Genomic DNA, 15,333 nt, shown 5'->3' on the forward strand with positions numbered 1-15,333 from the left:
CATGAAGTGTTGTGCTGTGTAGATGATTGAGACTTCAGCTCTGTGATTCCTGTTTCTCAAGAAAGGTGGTTTTACTTCTTGTTCTTCCTTGTTACTGACACTGTTAAATGTTTCAGCAGCAGTGACAGATGTTCTTCTGTCTGTATATCCTACATTAGAAACATGGAGATTATGAGTCTTTTGTTTTTTCCTTTGCTAAAGGAACCATCCTCCTCATCATGAAGTCTAAGGTAAGAATTAATGTTATTACTGATGCTCTTTAGATGTTCCATTAAAGTGGGAGCTGTATGTTTCTGTTAGTAGAGAGTTTAAGAGTTTGTAGGTGAAGTTAAAACAGTGTTTCCAATTTCCACATCAAATTTAATTCACTTTAATGGTGAAGGTGGTGGAAAAGTTCCAGCCAGGCCTGAAGCAGACCTGTCTGGAGTCACTGATCCATCTCTAACTATAAGATTTATAAAAAAGGAAAGTTTAAAGTCTAGTCTTAAATGTAGAGAGGGTGTCTGCCTCCAGAACCTGAACTGGGAGCTGGTTCACAGGAGAGGGGCTTGATAGTTAAATCACCTGTGTGCTCCAAGATAGTTTTTAAAATTTCATATCCACACAGTAAAAAAGTAAGAAAGTGTAAAATTTAATTTATATCAATAAAGTAGTTTTTGGAAAACTCTTCACAAAGTGTTAAGTTGCAGCATCAGACTTCATTCAGAGTTCAGAACTTATTAATCAAAAACAACAAACTAATTAAATACTTAGAAACTTCAACATCTGTTAATAAAGATACAACAAACATTTATATTTTATCATCGTAGTTTATGGAGCAAGAAGAGTGAGTAAACGAGGACCTGCGCAGAAACACTAGTGCGCAGAAATACTAGTGCGCAGAAATACTAGTGCGCAGAAATACTAGTGCGCATGTGGAGACGTTTAACACGGAAGAAGAATCGGAAGAAAGGAAACTTTTAGATTTATAAGATGCGAGACATTTATTTATTATCACAACAATAAAATTAACAGTAACAGTATCAGAAAAGGTAAAGATGACGTCTTCACAGTGGATTTTATTCTTTTGTCTGATCACATGTTTGCTTCACCACGCTGCTGCTGAAGGTAGGCTGTAAGAGAGGAAGTCGCGTTTACGGTTCAAAATAAACTGAGGGAAACAAACAAAAACCCCATCCAGGTTTCAACAAGGGATTTAGTAAGATATGAGTGTCACAACACTGTGATGAAAACTAACTGTAACCAACAAACCTACTCAATAACTGAACTGACCACACCCTGTCTCTGTTCGCTGCAGCTTAACTTCCTCATTACTACAGTTGATGTTAAAATACAAATAAAACACATTTTTACAGTATAAAGTATAAAGTATATGTTGAAGAGGGAGATCAGAACTGTTAGTAGATGTTTAATGTTACACAGGTCTGTTGAAGACGACGTGTGAGATTCAGTGAATGTTGTATAATAAAGATCCAGCAGGCAGCAGCAAATCTTTTAGTTTGTCTAAAAAATGCTTTAGATTCACTTTTGGTTTAATGATCAGTGTCAGAAAATGAGAACAGCTGTGTAGAGAAACATGTGATCACTGCAGAGCAAACAGCGACTGTCATGTTCAGTAGAACAGGTGAATATCAAGAGTAGAACAGTTAAAATGTCCTGAGTTAGTGAAATACCTGTTGAGTTTAACAGCAAACAGCTGAAACTGATGAACAACCCCCTCTGATACTTAACTTCTGTCCTTTTTTTACACACGACCTGGATGATAATTCACAGCAGACTTCTTAAACCTCATCTCTCTTTATTTCAGATCATGTTCTGTGGTGAATTCAGTGTTTAGCTACTGTAGTAGTGAAGTGATTAGACTGTAGAAATGTTTATAGAAGTGATGAATATGAAAATATTTCCTAAAGAACTTTATCACTGACTTTTGTTTCTGATGTTTTTCCAGTTTTTTCTTCAGAACAATATGAGATTAAAGCTGAACCTGGAGAAGACGTCACTCTTCAGTGTCAGGATCCCAGAAAAGTTTCCATTGAACTCATAAAGTGGAGTAAACCTGACCTGAAGTCAGAGAAGTATGTTTACTTATTCAGAGACGGCAGCATGTGCATCCCATGCCAGCTTGAATGTTATCGTGATCGAGTGGAGCTGAAAGATCCAGAGATGAAGGACGGAGACGCATCAGTGATTCTGAAGAACGTCAACATCAATGATACTGGAACATATGAGTGTTATGTTGGACATGGACAAGATGTTCAGCTAATCAGCATCATCAACCTGATAGTTGAACCAGGTGAGTTAGTGTGTGTGTGTGTGTGTGTGTGTGTGTGTGTGTGTGTGTGTGTGTGTGTGTGTGTGTGTGTGTGTGTGTGTGTGTGTGTGTGTGGATCAGAGGTGAAGCTGCTTCCTGGTTGTTGATGTGAGAGTGAAACATCACAGATCAGATGTTGGTGTTGATGAGACTTTGTAGAAAACAGCTGGTATGAGTGATGGGATCAAAGTGCAGTAGATAATGTCTGACAGGAGTTTGAAGAGGAAATGGATTCTGTTGTGTTCTTCACTCATCACCTACCTGACACCTGCTGACTCACTGCTGCTTCTCATCTTTCCTCCCAATCCACAGGACCATTCAGATCTGAGACCTACAGTGACCTTTGAGTCTGTTTCAATCAACCTCAGCAGTGCTATAGCCAGGTTTATCCAGGTTAATTTCAGGTTATATCCAGGTTTATCCTCTGTTAACTCTTAAAATGTCACCACCATGACCCCATGACTCCGTAGAAACTTGTCGTGTCTGAGAAACACATCTACACATGAATGTTCATAATCCAGTCTTTCCTCTTTTATTTACTGATGAATTCACTTCTGTTATTTGAGATAAGGACCACGTTTCATGTGGGCAAAGTTTAGTCAGTAGAGTTGTTTAGATGTTAGCTGAAAATTAAAGTGTTTAATAAATAACTGACTTCATGACTTTTACTTTCTGTTTGTTTAAATCACAAGACGTAACAGCAAAACCTGGAGAGGACGTCACTCTGCAGTGTCAGGGGCCCAGAGATGAAGCTGTTTTAATGTTGAGGTGGACGAGAGCTGATCTGACGGCAGAGGACGGCTACGTCTTCTTTATGAGAGAAAAACATTTGTCATATGAAAAGTACCAGCTTGAATCTTATCGAGGTCGAGTGGAGATGAAAGATCCAGAGATGAAGGACGGAGACGTGTCTGTGATTCTGAAGAACGTCAACATCAATGATGCTGGAACATATGAGTGTTATGTTGGACATGGAGGAAGCTACCTGAAGGTCTTCAACACCATCAACCTGACAGTCGAACCAGGTGAGTTAGTGTGTTTGTGTGTGTGTGTGTGTGTGTGTGTGTGTGTGTGTGTGTGTGTGTGTGTGTGTGTGTGTGTGTGTGTGTGTGTGTGTGTGGATCAGAGTTGAAGCTGCTTCCTGGTTGTTGATGTGAGAGTGAAACATCACAGATCAGATGTTGGTGTTGATGAGACTTTGTAGAAAACAGCTGGTATGAGTGATGGGATCAAAGTGCAGTAGATAATGTCTGACAGGAGTTTGAAGAGGAAATGGATTCTGTTGTGTTCTTCACTCATCACCTACCTGACACCTGCTGACTCACTGCTGACTCTCATCTGCAGGTACCAACAAGGATGGAGGAGATGAGGATGGAGGAGACGAGGATGGAGGAAACACCACACTAAATGTTGTAGTGGTACTTGTTTTGTTTCTTGTTGTTGGTATTGTTGGATTTTGGTTCTATAAAAAACAAAGAGGACCCACAGACCAGTCTTCATACCAACAACCTCCTGAACAAAGAACTGAACTTCAAACAGTCCAAACTGACTCTGCTGCTGAATCTTCTTCTCCTGCTCCTTTTAAACAACAATGATAAAACAGAGACTTTGTAGAAAACTAAAACTATAAAGTCTATCAAATATTTGGGACTCTGTTAAAATGTGGAGAACAGAAGTGACAGTTTGGTCTTTTTCACCAAACTCCATCCAGAGATGTAAAGTGGTCAAACTGCTGCTTCTGTGACTGGTAAAGTAAAAATGAAAACTGAACTCTGTTCCACATGTTTTTAGTTTGTCTTCAGTTTCTGTCTAATCCAACTCAAACCTCCTCGTTGACTCACAGCACAGAGCTGCAGACAGTTTGTTGAAGCAGAGACAGTTTCTCCAGAGGTCCCACGGATTCAGGACACTGAAGAAAACCTGGTTTATTGTGTTTCTCTGGGACCATTCAGGTAGAAAGAGTTCAATGTTGAAACCACTGATCAGATATGAGTCCTGTTGTTGTTCACTGGGAGAATTCAACAAACACTGAGTTGAACTGTGTCTCCTCCATCCTACACTGTTTCACTTCCTCATTAATACCTGATATCCTAATCTACTCAGGTCAGAGCAGGAATTTTACTGATGGACATTAGGAGATCGAAATCCTGGTTTATTAAAGTGTTAATTTATTAAAGTGTTTATAGTTTTATATCAGTTAATTAATCAACTCAACTTGGCTGATTTAATGTGAATACACATATTCTACTGTATTGAATGTATTTTTACCACTGTTCAAACATTGTCTTATCATTAATGTGGATTTACTCATCTTCTCATCTCAACTTATTGTTATTTCTTGAATATGTCTTTCTGTTGGAGGTTATTTAAAATAAAAACTGATTTTACTTCCAAATGAGCAGCTTAAATATTTTATCAATGTTTTATCACTGAGTCAGTACAACAGTCAGTGAGAATACTCACAGTATTTTTACTCTCATCTCTCTGTGTACGTGACTTTTAGTTTCCTGATTCCTCAGAACATCTTGACGTGTTGTTGTAGTTTGAAGTATTTAAATAAAGCAGAAATGTTGTTTTACACTGATAAACACGAGACAAAGAACTGAGACAGTTCAGAAGGAAAGTTTTTCTTCATCAATGATAGAAACTCTGTGACTTTTGTTTCATGACCTTTGATCTTTATAAACACGTGTCTCTGTGTGTGGATATAAAAGATTTAAAGTTTTTCATTTACTTCTCAGAACAGTTTAATTTGAGGAAGTTTCAGTTTAACACAGAAAGAGACATAAACCACATTTAGTTCTGATAGTTTTATTTCCTTTTCTTTTATTCAGGCTTCTTCAGCCTCAGTGTCTGTGGATTTTGGGGGTTCAGTCTCTTGTACAGAGACATTTGACATGTGTCTAAGAGGAGCTGTGTCTTAAACAACCGGCCCTGAGTTGATGGGCGACCACTTCACCAACTGCACCACTAACTTTAAGGACAACAGCTGTAATCTGAGTGAGGAGCTGTGTTTGACCCTGTTGCTATTGATGACACGTTGTTTTAAACGCTGTGATTGGTTGATCATTAAATGTATTGTAATGATCTGAGTGAAGTGGCTGCTTGGACTTTATGATTTGTGCTGTGAGTGTGAGAACTGATGGTTCTGTTAACTTTTAGGTTTAAGTGGTTCAGTTAGTGTTGAGACTGTGTTTGGACTGGTTGGTTGATATCGACTGTGGTGTCGTTGGTGGGATTAAGAACAAGTTTAGAGTTTAGTTCGTCCCCATGATGGAGGTTCCTGCAGCATTTAGTGGATCCCAGTCAGTGCTGTGACTTAAATTAATATTAATTTAATTAAATCTCTGTCCTTCCACTGTTTTGTTTTGTGCTTAACAAACTCTTAAACTTCTTAAAAGTTCTCCTCTCCCAACAATTTTTCACCTTAGTTCTTTAAAGGTCTAAGATGTTTTGTCAATCACATCTTTACTAGTTTTAAAATTAAAGAAAATTATCATAAAACATCATTATTCTAAGAATTTGTAAATGATTTTATCACTAGGAGCCACTTTCATCCTTAAAAAGCTTCATGAATACAACTCGGTGAGTGATGGGATCAAAGTTCAGGAGATAATCAGGTTGTTGAGAGCAGGATGCTGAACAAGGTTAAAGGTTAAAGAACTGTTAATACAGACATCTGAATCTGAATACAGCAGATAGAATATCTAATAATTATTATTATTTCATTGTTATTATTATTATTTTTTATTTTCTTATTGATTTTTTAAGTTTTTATTTATTTTGTATTAAAAAATAAAAAGAAACTGATTTAAGGAAAACCTGATGCGGTCCAGTCTCACCCAGACTCTGTTTCCTGTGGCCCCCAGGTAAATAGAGTTAGAGACCCCTGTTTTATGTGAGCAGTAAGAGTCAATAAATAAATAGTGGTAGATTAGTGGCTCTGGGTGTTAATGTCTGGGTCAGTATGTGTTTTTACATTATAGCAACAATACTAAGAAGGAGAACAGACAACATGTAGACTGAAGCTACAGAGCTCTGGTCGTCACGTGACCATCTCTCTTTATGCTGCTATATTTGTAGGAACTGCATCAATAAAGATATTTGATATCAAGCTGCAGGAGGTTATTGTGCACTTTAAATCTAAATACACAGAACTTCACAGTATGTTGCAAAACTCAATGAACTCAAAGAAATCTTTGACCCTTAAAATGCACCTGGAGTGAATTTCAAAAATACTGAAACAGAATTAACAGTGTTACAGGCTCGTAACCTGAGACATTCAGTACTAAAGTATTTCCTGTGAAGTTTCTCACCTCTGCAGCATCCACACTGTTTATGATCTTACAGTTTTTGTGTGTGTGTGTGTTGTTGGTCAGATACAAATAAACCAACAACTTATAAACCAAATAAACCATAAAACCGAATAATAAAAACAAACAAAAACAGATAAATGTGAATGTTAAACAATTTCCACATGTGATTAATGAACTTTTTGGAATCCTGAATCTCATAAGATGGTTCTTAAGATGATGCTAAGGTCATCCTGTCTTGTTTATACCAGGCCTCTAACAACATATTGGCAGAGTGCTGATGGTTTATCTGTGAGATATTAACATAAAACTAAATGTGCTCTCTCCTGTCAATTGCTGGAACGGAAATATCACACCAGCAGACTCAAATACAAAGAGGAAGGAAGTGCAAGAACATGTGTTGATAATCTCACATCACCAAGTAACACAATGGACCAAACAGCTCTTCAGTGGCTGCTCTGTGAGTACAAGATATGTTATTAAATGATTTTTATTTACTGTGTCAGAATGAAAAGAGAAGATCTTAGTCAACATTTAAAGAAAAGGAAACAAAGAAAAATGGAGGATTTAAAATGTAAATTAACAAGAAAGAAGTTCAGTAATTTATGTTCTGACAATGTGGATCACGGTAAAGAAGCCAGATCATGGTCAGATCATTTTCTTCCCCTACGTAGTAAGTTTTAACTTTTTTTTAAATCAATACTGTTAAAATATCATTGATCAGCTTTAAATGTTCTGTGCGTCTTTGCTGTTACACTGAGATGAACATTTTGAGCAGCACTTTACATTAAACATCTCATGTAATAAATAATAGGAATAATATTTCAGCAATAATAAAATAATAACTGAATAAGAATTGAAGTACTATGGATGATAGTTTGGTATTTTCTGTATAAGAACACAAAGAGCTTCAGTAATTATTCGAAAACACACGTCTAATGAACACAGACCTAAAGATCAGTGACATGTTAGAAGGTTGTTTAAAATTTACACATCCATCTATCTGTTTTCATGACATTGAATTATACCCAACAGCTGAGCTGAGATGGAAAATCATTTAAAAAAAGACAAAAAGAAACAAATTGTAAAACTGTAGATTTGCAATAATATAAACATTAAAATACATTAAATTTGATGTATTCACTATATGTATACAGTACATAGTGATGTATACACTAGTTATTTTGAAATCTACTTCTTACCATTCGCAGTAAGTTAGATAATTATCTTGCTAACATGCTAGTTAACTGGGTAACAATGAGGCAACACATTCAGTTTATTCTAACCACAGAGAGATGCTGCTTCAGTATTTAAGTAATATTCAACTTACAAAATGTGTTTTCATATGTATTTATTTATTATAATAATCATCAATTATAATATGAAGTTATGAAGAACAAGTGAAGTTAGAACCAGTATGAGACTCCGTCCAGCCCTCCCTCTGTATAGTTACAGCTCAGGTTGGTTCTTTATGCTTCATACACTCTGACTTCAGGTACTGATCATCGTTAAGAAATCAAAATAATTCAGAATAATACAAAACCTGCTGATCAGGCAGAAAGTGCTGAAATTCTCTGATCTCATGTCAACTTCAAAAAGTCTCCAGCTGTTTGTGCAGAGCTGCATGTGTTTGACTCTGATTCATGATGATTACACTGAAATAACCAGTAGAAAAGTGTGTTTCCAGTTATTTACCATGAATTCATTTCTAATTCCCACTCTCATAATATTATTTATTTATTTATTTCTTCAGTCGTGATCTCACTGCTGTGCTGCACAACAAACCAAGGTCAGTAAACTTCTCTACTGATTCTGTGAAGATGTTAAAACATCAAGTTGCTGATTTTACCCAGCAGCTCCTTAACTTACACTTGTACAGTGTTTTTTGATAAATAGATGAAGGTGATTGAAGCTAACGATCGTTCAGATTGAGTCTGTGTTGAAGAACGACCATATCTACACAGAAACTGATTTTACTTTACAGAGTTCTTTATCTCCTGGAGACACAGACTTCTCCAAAACCACCTTTCATCAACTGCATATTAATAAACAGATTAATTAACCTACAATATCATCCATTAGTGTAAAAACAATTCTATTGAAACGTGCTGAGTGATTAGTGAGCTGTTCACAACTTTTCTGTGTAGGTGATAAAATACTTGATATTTGTTTCATCTACATTCTCTGGTGTGAACGAGAGACTGTGAGTAACTTAGAAACAGAAGTTTTTACTTTCAGAATCCAAATTTGACAGAAAGTTCAGGAAAAGAAGACAGAAATACAAATTGACTTGATATAATGTAATGTGGAAATGTGAATGTCACTCTAACAACTATTTGGTGCTTCAAAACTAATTTATACAATTTTTACCTCTGCATGAATCTTTCTCCAGTTCATCTGACTGTGAGTCCCAACAGATCTCAGCTGTTTGAAGAGTCTGTGTCTCTGAGCTGTGAGGAGGACGACAGCTCTGCTGGATGGACACTGAGGAGGAACACAAAGATAGACACCAGGAGACAGTGTGGAGACGGTTGGGGAAGAACAGCTGGTTCATCCTGTAACATCAGCTACATCAACTCACTGGAGAGTGGAGTTTACTGGTGTGAGTCCAGAGAGGGATCAACCAGTAGCATCATCAACATCACTGTCTCTGGTAAGATCAGACTGTGGAGTTAGTGTTGATGAGTCTGTGTGGAAATGGATGAAATGCTGTAGTTTGTCTCTGTGTTGAGGTGGATCAGTGATCCTGCAGAGTCCTGTCCTCCCTGTGATGGAGGGACATGATGTCACTCTGCACTGTCAAACAAAGAGCCCTCCCTCCAAGCTCCCAGCTGATTTCTATAAAGATGGCTCCCTCATCAGGACTGAGCCTACAGGTCACATGACCATCCACCATGTTACCAAGTCTGATGAAGGCCTCTACAAGTGTCACATCAGCAGTCATGGAGAGTCTCCACCCAGCTGGATCTCTGTCACAGGTCAGGAGGATGAAAAAAACTTTAACTTAAATTCTTTGTTTCTTTATAAATTAAGTCTCCAGTCATTATTCATTATGTGACAATGATTTAATATTTTTATTGGTTCATTTTAGGAAAAACAACTACAACACCTCCACCTACCACCACCTCTACTTCTACTGCCTACGGACCTTCCTTTACTGCTCCTCTCGTCACAGTGTCTGTTACATGTTCTGGTGTCTTTGTTCTGCTTCTACTGATCTTACTGATTCTACTGGTGAGACGATGTGTTAGGAAGAAATCTAAAGGTGAGATACAGACTTTCTACAGTTAGATTGATTCTGTTTAACATACGTCCTCCCATGTTACAGTATTCTCTTAATTACATTTTACTGTTTCCTTCAAATTTACAAAAACTACAAGTTACACATTTCATCTGCAATTTGAGTTGGTTCATGTTGGTTTGTTCCAGCTGGTGAAGTAAAAGTTAAAGAAGATGACATCATATACGGTGAAGTCAAAATATTAAATAAAAACAGTCACCAACAACAGCCAACCAGGGAAAGCAGAGGTAAGTGTTCATTTGTACTTCTGCTTTGATTTTTTTTTTTTTTTTTGTGTATTGCAGCTCAATACTACTACTACTACTAATAATATTAATAATAATAACAACAATGCTGTGAGACACTGAAGCCCGTCTCAGTTTTGATCAGCCAGAAACAACACGTTACACCAGTCTTCAGATCTCTGCACTGACTTCCTGTAGCTGCTGCATCAGGTTCAGGTCCTGACTCTCACCTGTAAAGTGATCAACTCCACAGAACCAGTCCACCTGAACTCAGTCATCCAGGTCAACAATCCCTCTCTATCATCATCACGTCTTGTGGTTCTCTCACCTCAAAAGATCCCTGACAAAACTTTTCAGTTCTTTGGTTCCATGATGATTGAACAAACTACCCACCTCTACACACTCAGCTACGTCACTCTTAACTTTCAAAAACATGCTGAAAACACAACTCTTGAAAAATAAAATCTTATAACCTGTTCAACTCAAACAGCTGTCTCTAGAGCACCTTAAAGTTTGTCTCCCTGGATTTGATATTTTTTTGCTTTGTACCTCACTTGTAAGTCACTTTAGATAAAAGCTTCTAACTAAATGTAAATGTAAGGTCCTGGGTTCAAATCCATGTGTCAGGTGATGAACCATCTGCTGCTTTGTGTTGTTTTCTTCTCACTCTGATCTTTGTCAAACTAAATCTAGTATTTTAGTAGCATTTGTAAACCACAGCAATTTTTAGAATTAAAAACTAAAAATACTTGTTTACTATAGCTCTAGTACTACAGTTCTAACTAGTAGTTCTAACATTTGCAGTAAAAAAGTACTATTATCAACTATCTGCAGTGATGTCTTCTGTATTTTATTTTACAGACACTGATCCAGATGTTGTCTACTCAGGTGTGAGAACAGAAGACGTCAGTTATGGACAAATAGTCATCAGACCAAACAGGAGCAGAGGAGCAGCTGCAGGTACAGCTACATTCACTGTTTCCTTATGCTAAGCTAAGCTTAGGTCCAGTGATGGGTAACTCTGGTCCTTGAGGACCACGACCATGGTTGTATTTAAAACAAACTTCACGTACTGTAAAGCTGTAGTTACTGAAGGCTTCTTTCAGTCTTGACCTGCAGTAGAGTAACCAGACATTTAACTAACTACACCTACATGAGAAAGTGATAGTAATCTTTACCTATGTCAGAAATATCATCGTCAGACAAACGTGTGACTGTGTGTTTGTGTTCAGACTTTTCTCCAGAACCAGCGGTCGTCTACTCTTCACTGAAGTCGAGCTTCACACCTTCACAACAGTTCAAACACTGACGTCCACCTGCTGATCTGGAACTGGTTCCAACACGTTAAATTCTGTTATTTCATTTTTAGACATAGATCATTTTTTGTATAACCCCACTTATACAGTTTTCAGTGATTCCACATTAACTTTACTTTTTATTTATATTTATTCACTTGTTTCTCTGAAGCATCAATAAACTTTGGTCTAAATGTAGCAGCTGTTTTTCTCGTGTAGTTCTGTGGTTTATACAAAGGTGTTAAAATGGAAACTTTGACTTGTTCTTGTTTGTTTGTGGTAACAGATCCACACCTCTCTACTGTGCACAAATATTCACAAACCATAACCACAGACTATTAACAGCACCGACATCATTTAGTGTTAAACTGAACAGAAAACATATTCTGAGTGTCTGTGTTTGTTTAATAATCAGTGAATTATTGATGGTTAGAGAAAGTTTCTTATCTTACGTGTGATGATAAATATTTAATATATTTAATATTATTAATTCATATTATCTTGTAATTGTATTCATTCTATTAAAATTGTATATATATATTACCAATGCAATACAGCAGAACTGTAACGAGGAGGACACTGTTGATATTAATAATTTAAATATTTTTTTTTTATTTTGTTAATTAATTTACCTTAAAGTAAATCAGCAGATTGTTTAATATTTAGTCAGTTATAATAGTTTTAAACATTGGTTCAGTGGTAGGACGTGTCTTCTCCCTCTAAAGTACTTTATAACATACAGAACACAGCAGTAGGAACTGTGTGATGTACGGATGTTCTGACTCCTCTTCATCACCTGGTCTTGTTCTCTTGCTCTGCACTGATTAAACAGCTTCTTCTGCCCCCTGCTGGACACAGAGAGAGTTACTCTGACTGAAGTAGTGACTGTGGTGAATGTTGGATAAGATAAGATAAGATAAGATATTCTTTATTGATCCCACATTGGGGAAATTCAATTGCTACAGCAGGTCAGTGCAAAAAGAACAACAGCAATGTGCAAAAAGAATGAGAGGGTGTTTAAAATACAAAAGTAATAAACATTTTACGCGAATCTACAACTATATACACTATTACGAGTTAACATATATAATATGTTATACGTAATAAAAAATAAATAAAATAAAGTAAAAACAATACAGTCAGATGGGCTATGGACCGGTTTTGTACATGTATATTTAAACTGTGGCATTGTACAGTCTCACAGCTGTGGGAATGAATGACCTGCGGAACCGCTCCTTCCTACATGGAGGGTGTAACAGTCTGCAACTGAAGGAGCTGCTCAGTGCCTCCACTGTCCGATGTAGTGGGTGAGAGGTGTTGTCCATGATGGATGTTAGCTTGGCCAACATCCTCCTTTCACCCACTTCCTCCACAAAGTCCAGTGGACAGCCCAGGACAGAACTGGCCCTCCTGACCAGCTTGTTGAGCCTCTTTCTGTCCCGGTCTGTGCTGCCTGCTCCCCAGCAGACCACGGCGTAGTGGATAGCAGAGGCTACCACAGAGTCATAAAATGTCCTTAAGAGAGGCCTGCACACTCCAAAGGACCTCAGTCTCCTCAGAAGGTGGAGGCGACTTTGGCCCTCCTTGTACAGGGCATCGGTGTTGTGAGTCCAGTCCAATTTCTTGTTGAGGTGAACACCCAGGTACTTAAAACTGTCCACTACCTCAATGTCCAAACCCTGGATGCTCACCGGTGTGTGTTGTGGTGTTCTCCTCCTGAAGTCAATCACCATCTCCTTTGTCTTACTGGTGTTCAAGCACAAGTGGTTGCGCTCACACCAGTCCACAATGACTGACCTGTACTCCAGCTCGTTCCCCCCCGACACACAGCCAACAATGGCCGAGTCGTCAGAGAACTTCTGGAGGTGACAACTGCTGGTGTCGTACGTGAAGTCCGATGTGTAAAGGGTGAAAAGGAACGGTGAGAGCACCGTCCCCTGAGGAGCCCCAGTGCTGGAAACCACCACCTCTGACACACAGTTGTGTAGCCTCACATACTGTGGCCTGTTGGTGAGGTAGTCGGTTGTCCATGCAGCCAGTCGTCCGTCCACTCCTGCCCCTTCCAGCTTCTCTCTCAGCAGAGCTGGCCGGATGGTGTTGAAGGCGCTGGAGAAGTCAAAGAACATGACCCTCACAGCGGTTCCAGCATTCTCCAGGTGAGTCAACGCCCGGTGCAGCAGGTAGATGACAGCGTCATCCACTCCGATGTTCGGCCTGTAGGCAAACTGCAGCGGATCCATCGCGGTGCTGACCACTGAGCGAAGGTGGCTGAGGATGAGCCTCTCCATGGTCTTCATCAGGTGGGAGGTCAAGGCTACTGGTCTGTAGTGATTTGGCTCCTTAGCGTGCGCCATCTTAGGAACCGGAACCACACAGGAGGTCTTCCACAGGATCGGGACCGTCTCCAGACTCAGGCTCAGGTTGAAGATGTAAGTGACCACCTCACAGAGCTGGTCAGCACAGTCCCTGAGCAGTCCGGGTCCGATGCCGTCTGGACCTGCAGCTTTCCTGGTCTTAAGTCGCCTCAGTTCTCTCCTTACCTGATTAGAAGTGAGGCAAAGGGGGGTGGAGGTGGGGGGCAGAGATGGGATGGTTGTGGATGGGGGTGGTGTGCAATGGTGAGAGTGCGTGGGGGTGGGTGTAGCTGCTGTACTGGAGATGTGTGAAGTGGGAGGGGGAGGGCTGGAATCAAACCTGTTGAAGAACAGATTTAACTCGTTGGCCAAGCCCTGATCTTCATCAGATGCCACCGTGCCTGCTCTCTGTCCGTGGCCAGTGAGGGTCTTTAGGCCTCTCCACACATCTCGAGTGTTGTTGTTCTCCAGCCGCTCCTCCAGCTTCCTCCTGTAGCTGTTCTTGGCCTGTCTGATTTTGCATTTGAGGTCATGCTGAACTCTTTTCGGCTCCTCTCTGTCCCCTGAAATAAAAACCCTCCTCTTCTCCTTCAGTAGGGCTCTCAGCTCAGGGGTCACCCAGGGCTTGCTGTAAGAGAAACACCGCACCCTCCGAGTTGGTACAGTGTTCTCTACACAGAAGTTGATGTAGTCAGTGATGCAGTGGGTCAGGCTGTCGATGTCTTCTCCATGAGAGCTGCAGAGTGTCTCCCAGTCCGTGGTCTGGAAACAGTCTCTCAATCTCTCACTGGCCTCATCAGTCCACACTCTCACTGACTTCTTCTGGGGTGGTTCTCTTCTCGCCCTGGGTTTGTATTCAGGAAGCAGATGCACCAGGTTGTGATCGGAGCGGCCGAGTGGGGAGAGGGGGCTGGAGTCGTATGCGTCCTTAACGATCGCATACAGTAAGTCCAGCGTCTTGTTCTCCCTGGTGTGGCACTTAACATGCGGGTGCCGGGTCTGCATGCGCGTCACCGCTCCGTGGAGTCGCTCGCAGGCTGCCGCTGCGTCGGCCGATGGAGGGATGTACACGTTAAACACTATAACATGAGAAAACTCCCTCGGGATGTAAAACGGCCGAATGCCCACAGCGAGAACCTCGATGTCACGGGTGCAAAGCTGTTCCTTAACAGAGACGTGCGCCGGGTTGCACCATCTCTCGTTAATAAACACCGCCAGTCCTCCTCCTTTCTTCTTACCACTGTCTCCCGAACTCCTGTCCGCCCGAACCAGTTTGAATCCATCCAGGGCGACCACAGAGTCCGGCGTCGATTCGTTCAGCCACGTCTCAGTGAAACACATGAGGCTACACTCCCTGTACTCCTGCTGTAGCCGGGTCAGCGCAGTCAGCTCGTCCATCTTGTTGGAGAGGGAACGGACGTTTCCCATAATGATGGATGGAACGTATGGTTTGTACCTCCATCTCCTCTCCCGAAGCCTTCGTCCTGCTCTGCAGCCTCTCCGTTTCCTCCGTATTTCAGGTGGTACCTCAGGTC

At 40.0% G+C, this 15,333-nt stretch overlaps 2 protein-coding genes across 5 annotated transcripts in view; both read left to right on the top strand.

Annotated features, from left to right (window-relative positions):
• The window catches only part of LOC117153107, a 135,096-nt gene that overhangs the window by 89,000 nt on the left and 30,763 nt on the right, over window positions 1–15,333 (top strand).
• LOC113155744 (butyrophilin-like protein 2) lies at window positions 98–4,642 on the top strand. Of its 4 annotated transcripts, none has more exons than XM_033326680.1 (4): window positions 98–230; window positions 1,949–2,293; window positions 3,004–3,336; window positions 3,656–4,640. In XM_033326680.1, the coding sequence occupies exons 2-4, from the start codon at window positions 2,104–2,106 to the stop codon at window positions 3,904–3,906; spliced, it is 774 nt and encodes a 257-aa protein (XP_033182571.1). In that variant the 5' UTR covers window positions 98–230; window positions 1,949–2,103; the 3' UTR covers window positions 3,907–4,640. The 4 variants fall into 4 exon arrangements, with proteins under 4 accessions (XP_033182571.1, XP_033182572.1, XP_033182570.1 ...); XM_033326681.1 differs by having other exon boundaries at window positions 1,961–2,293; XM_033326679.1 differs by lacking the exon at window positions 98–230 and adding an exon at window positions 943–1,107 and having other exon boundaries at window positions 1,961–2,293; window positions 3,656–4,642.

Source organism: Anabas testudineus, chromosome 18, assembly GCF_900324465.2.
Source record: "Anabas testudineus chromosome 18, fAnaTes1.2, whole genome shotgun sequence".
In the NCBI taxonomy this organism is placed as follows: domain Eukaryota; kingdom Metazoa; phylum Chordata; class Actinopteri; order Anabantiformes; family Anabantidae; genus Anabas; species Anabas testudineus.

Excerpts from the sequence above, each read along its gene's own strand:
- LOC113155744 (XM_033326679.1), top strand. The coding sequence starts at position 1,038 with ATGACGTCTTCACAGTGGATTTTATTCTTTTGTCTGATCACATGTTTG. Across the intron at positions 1,108-1,960 it reads TCACCACGCTGCTGCTGAAG|AACAATATGAGATTAAAGCT; the intron begins GTAGGCTGTAAG and ends TTTTTTCTTCAG. Across the intron at positions 2,294-3,003 it reads CAACCTGATAGTTGAACCAG|ACGTAACAGCAAAACCTGGA; the intron begins GTGAGTTAGTGT and ends TTAAATCACAAG.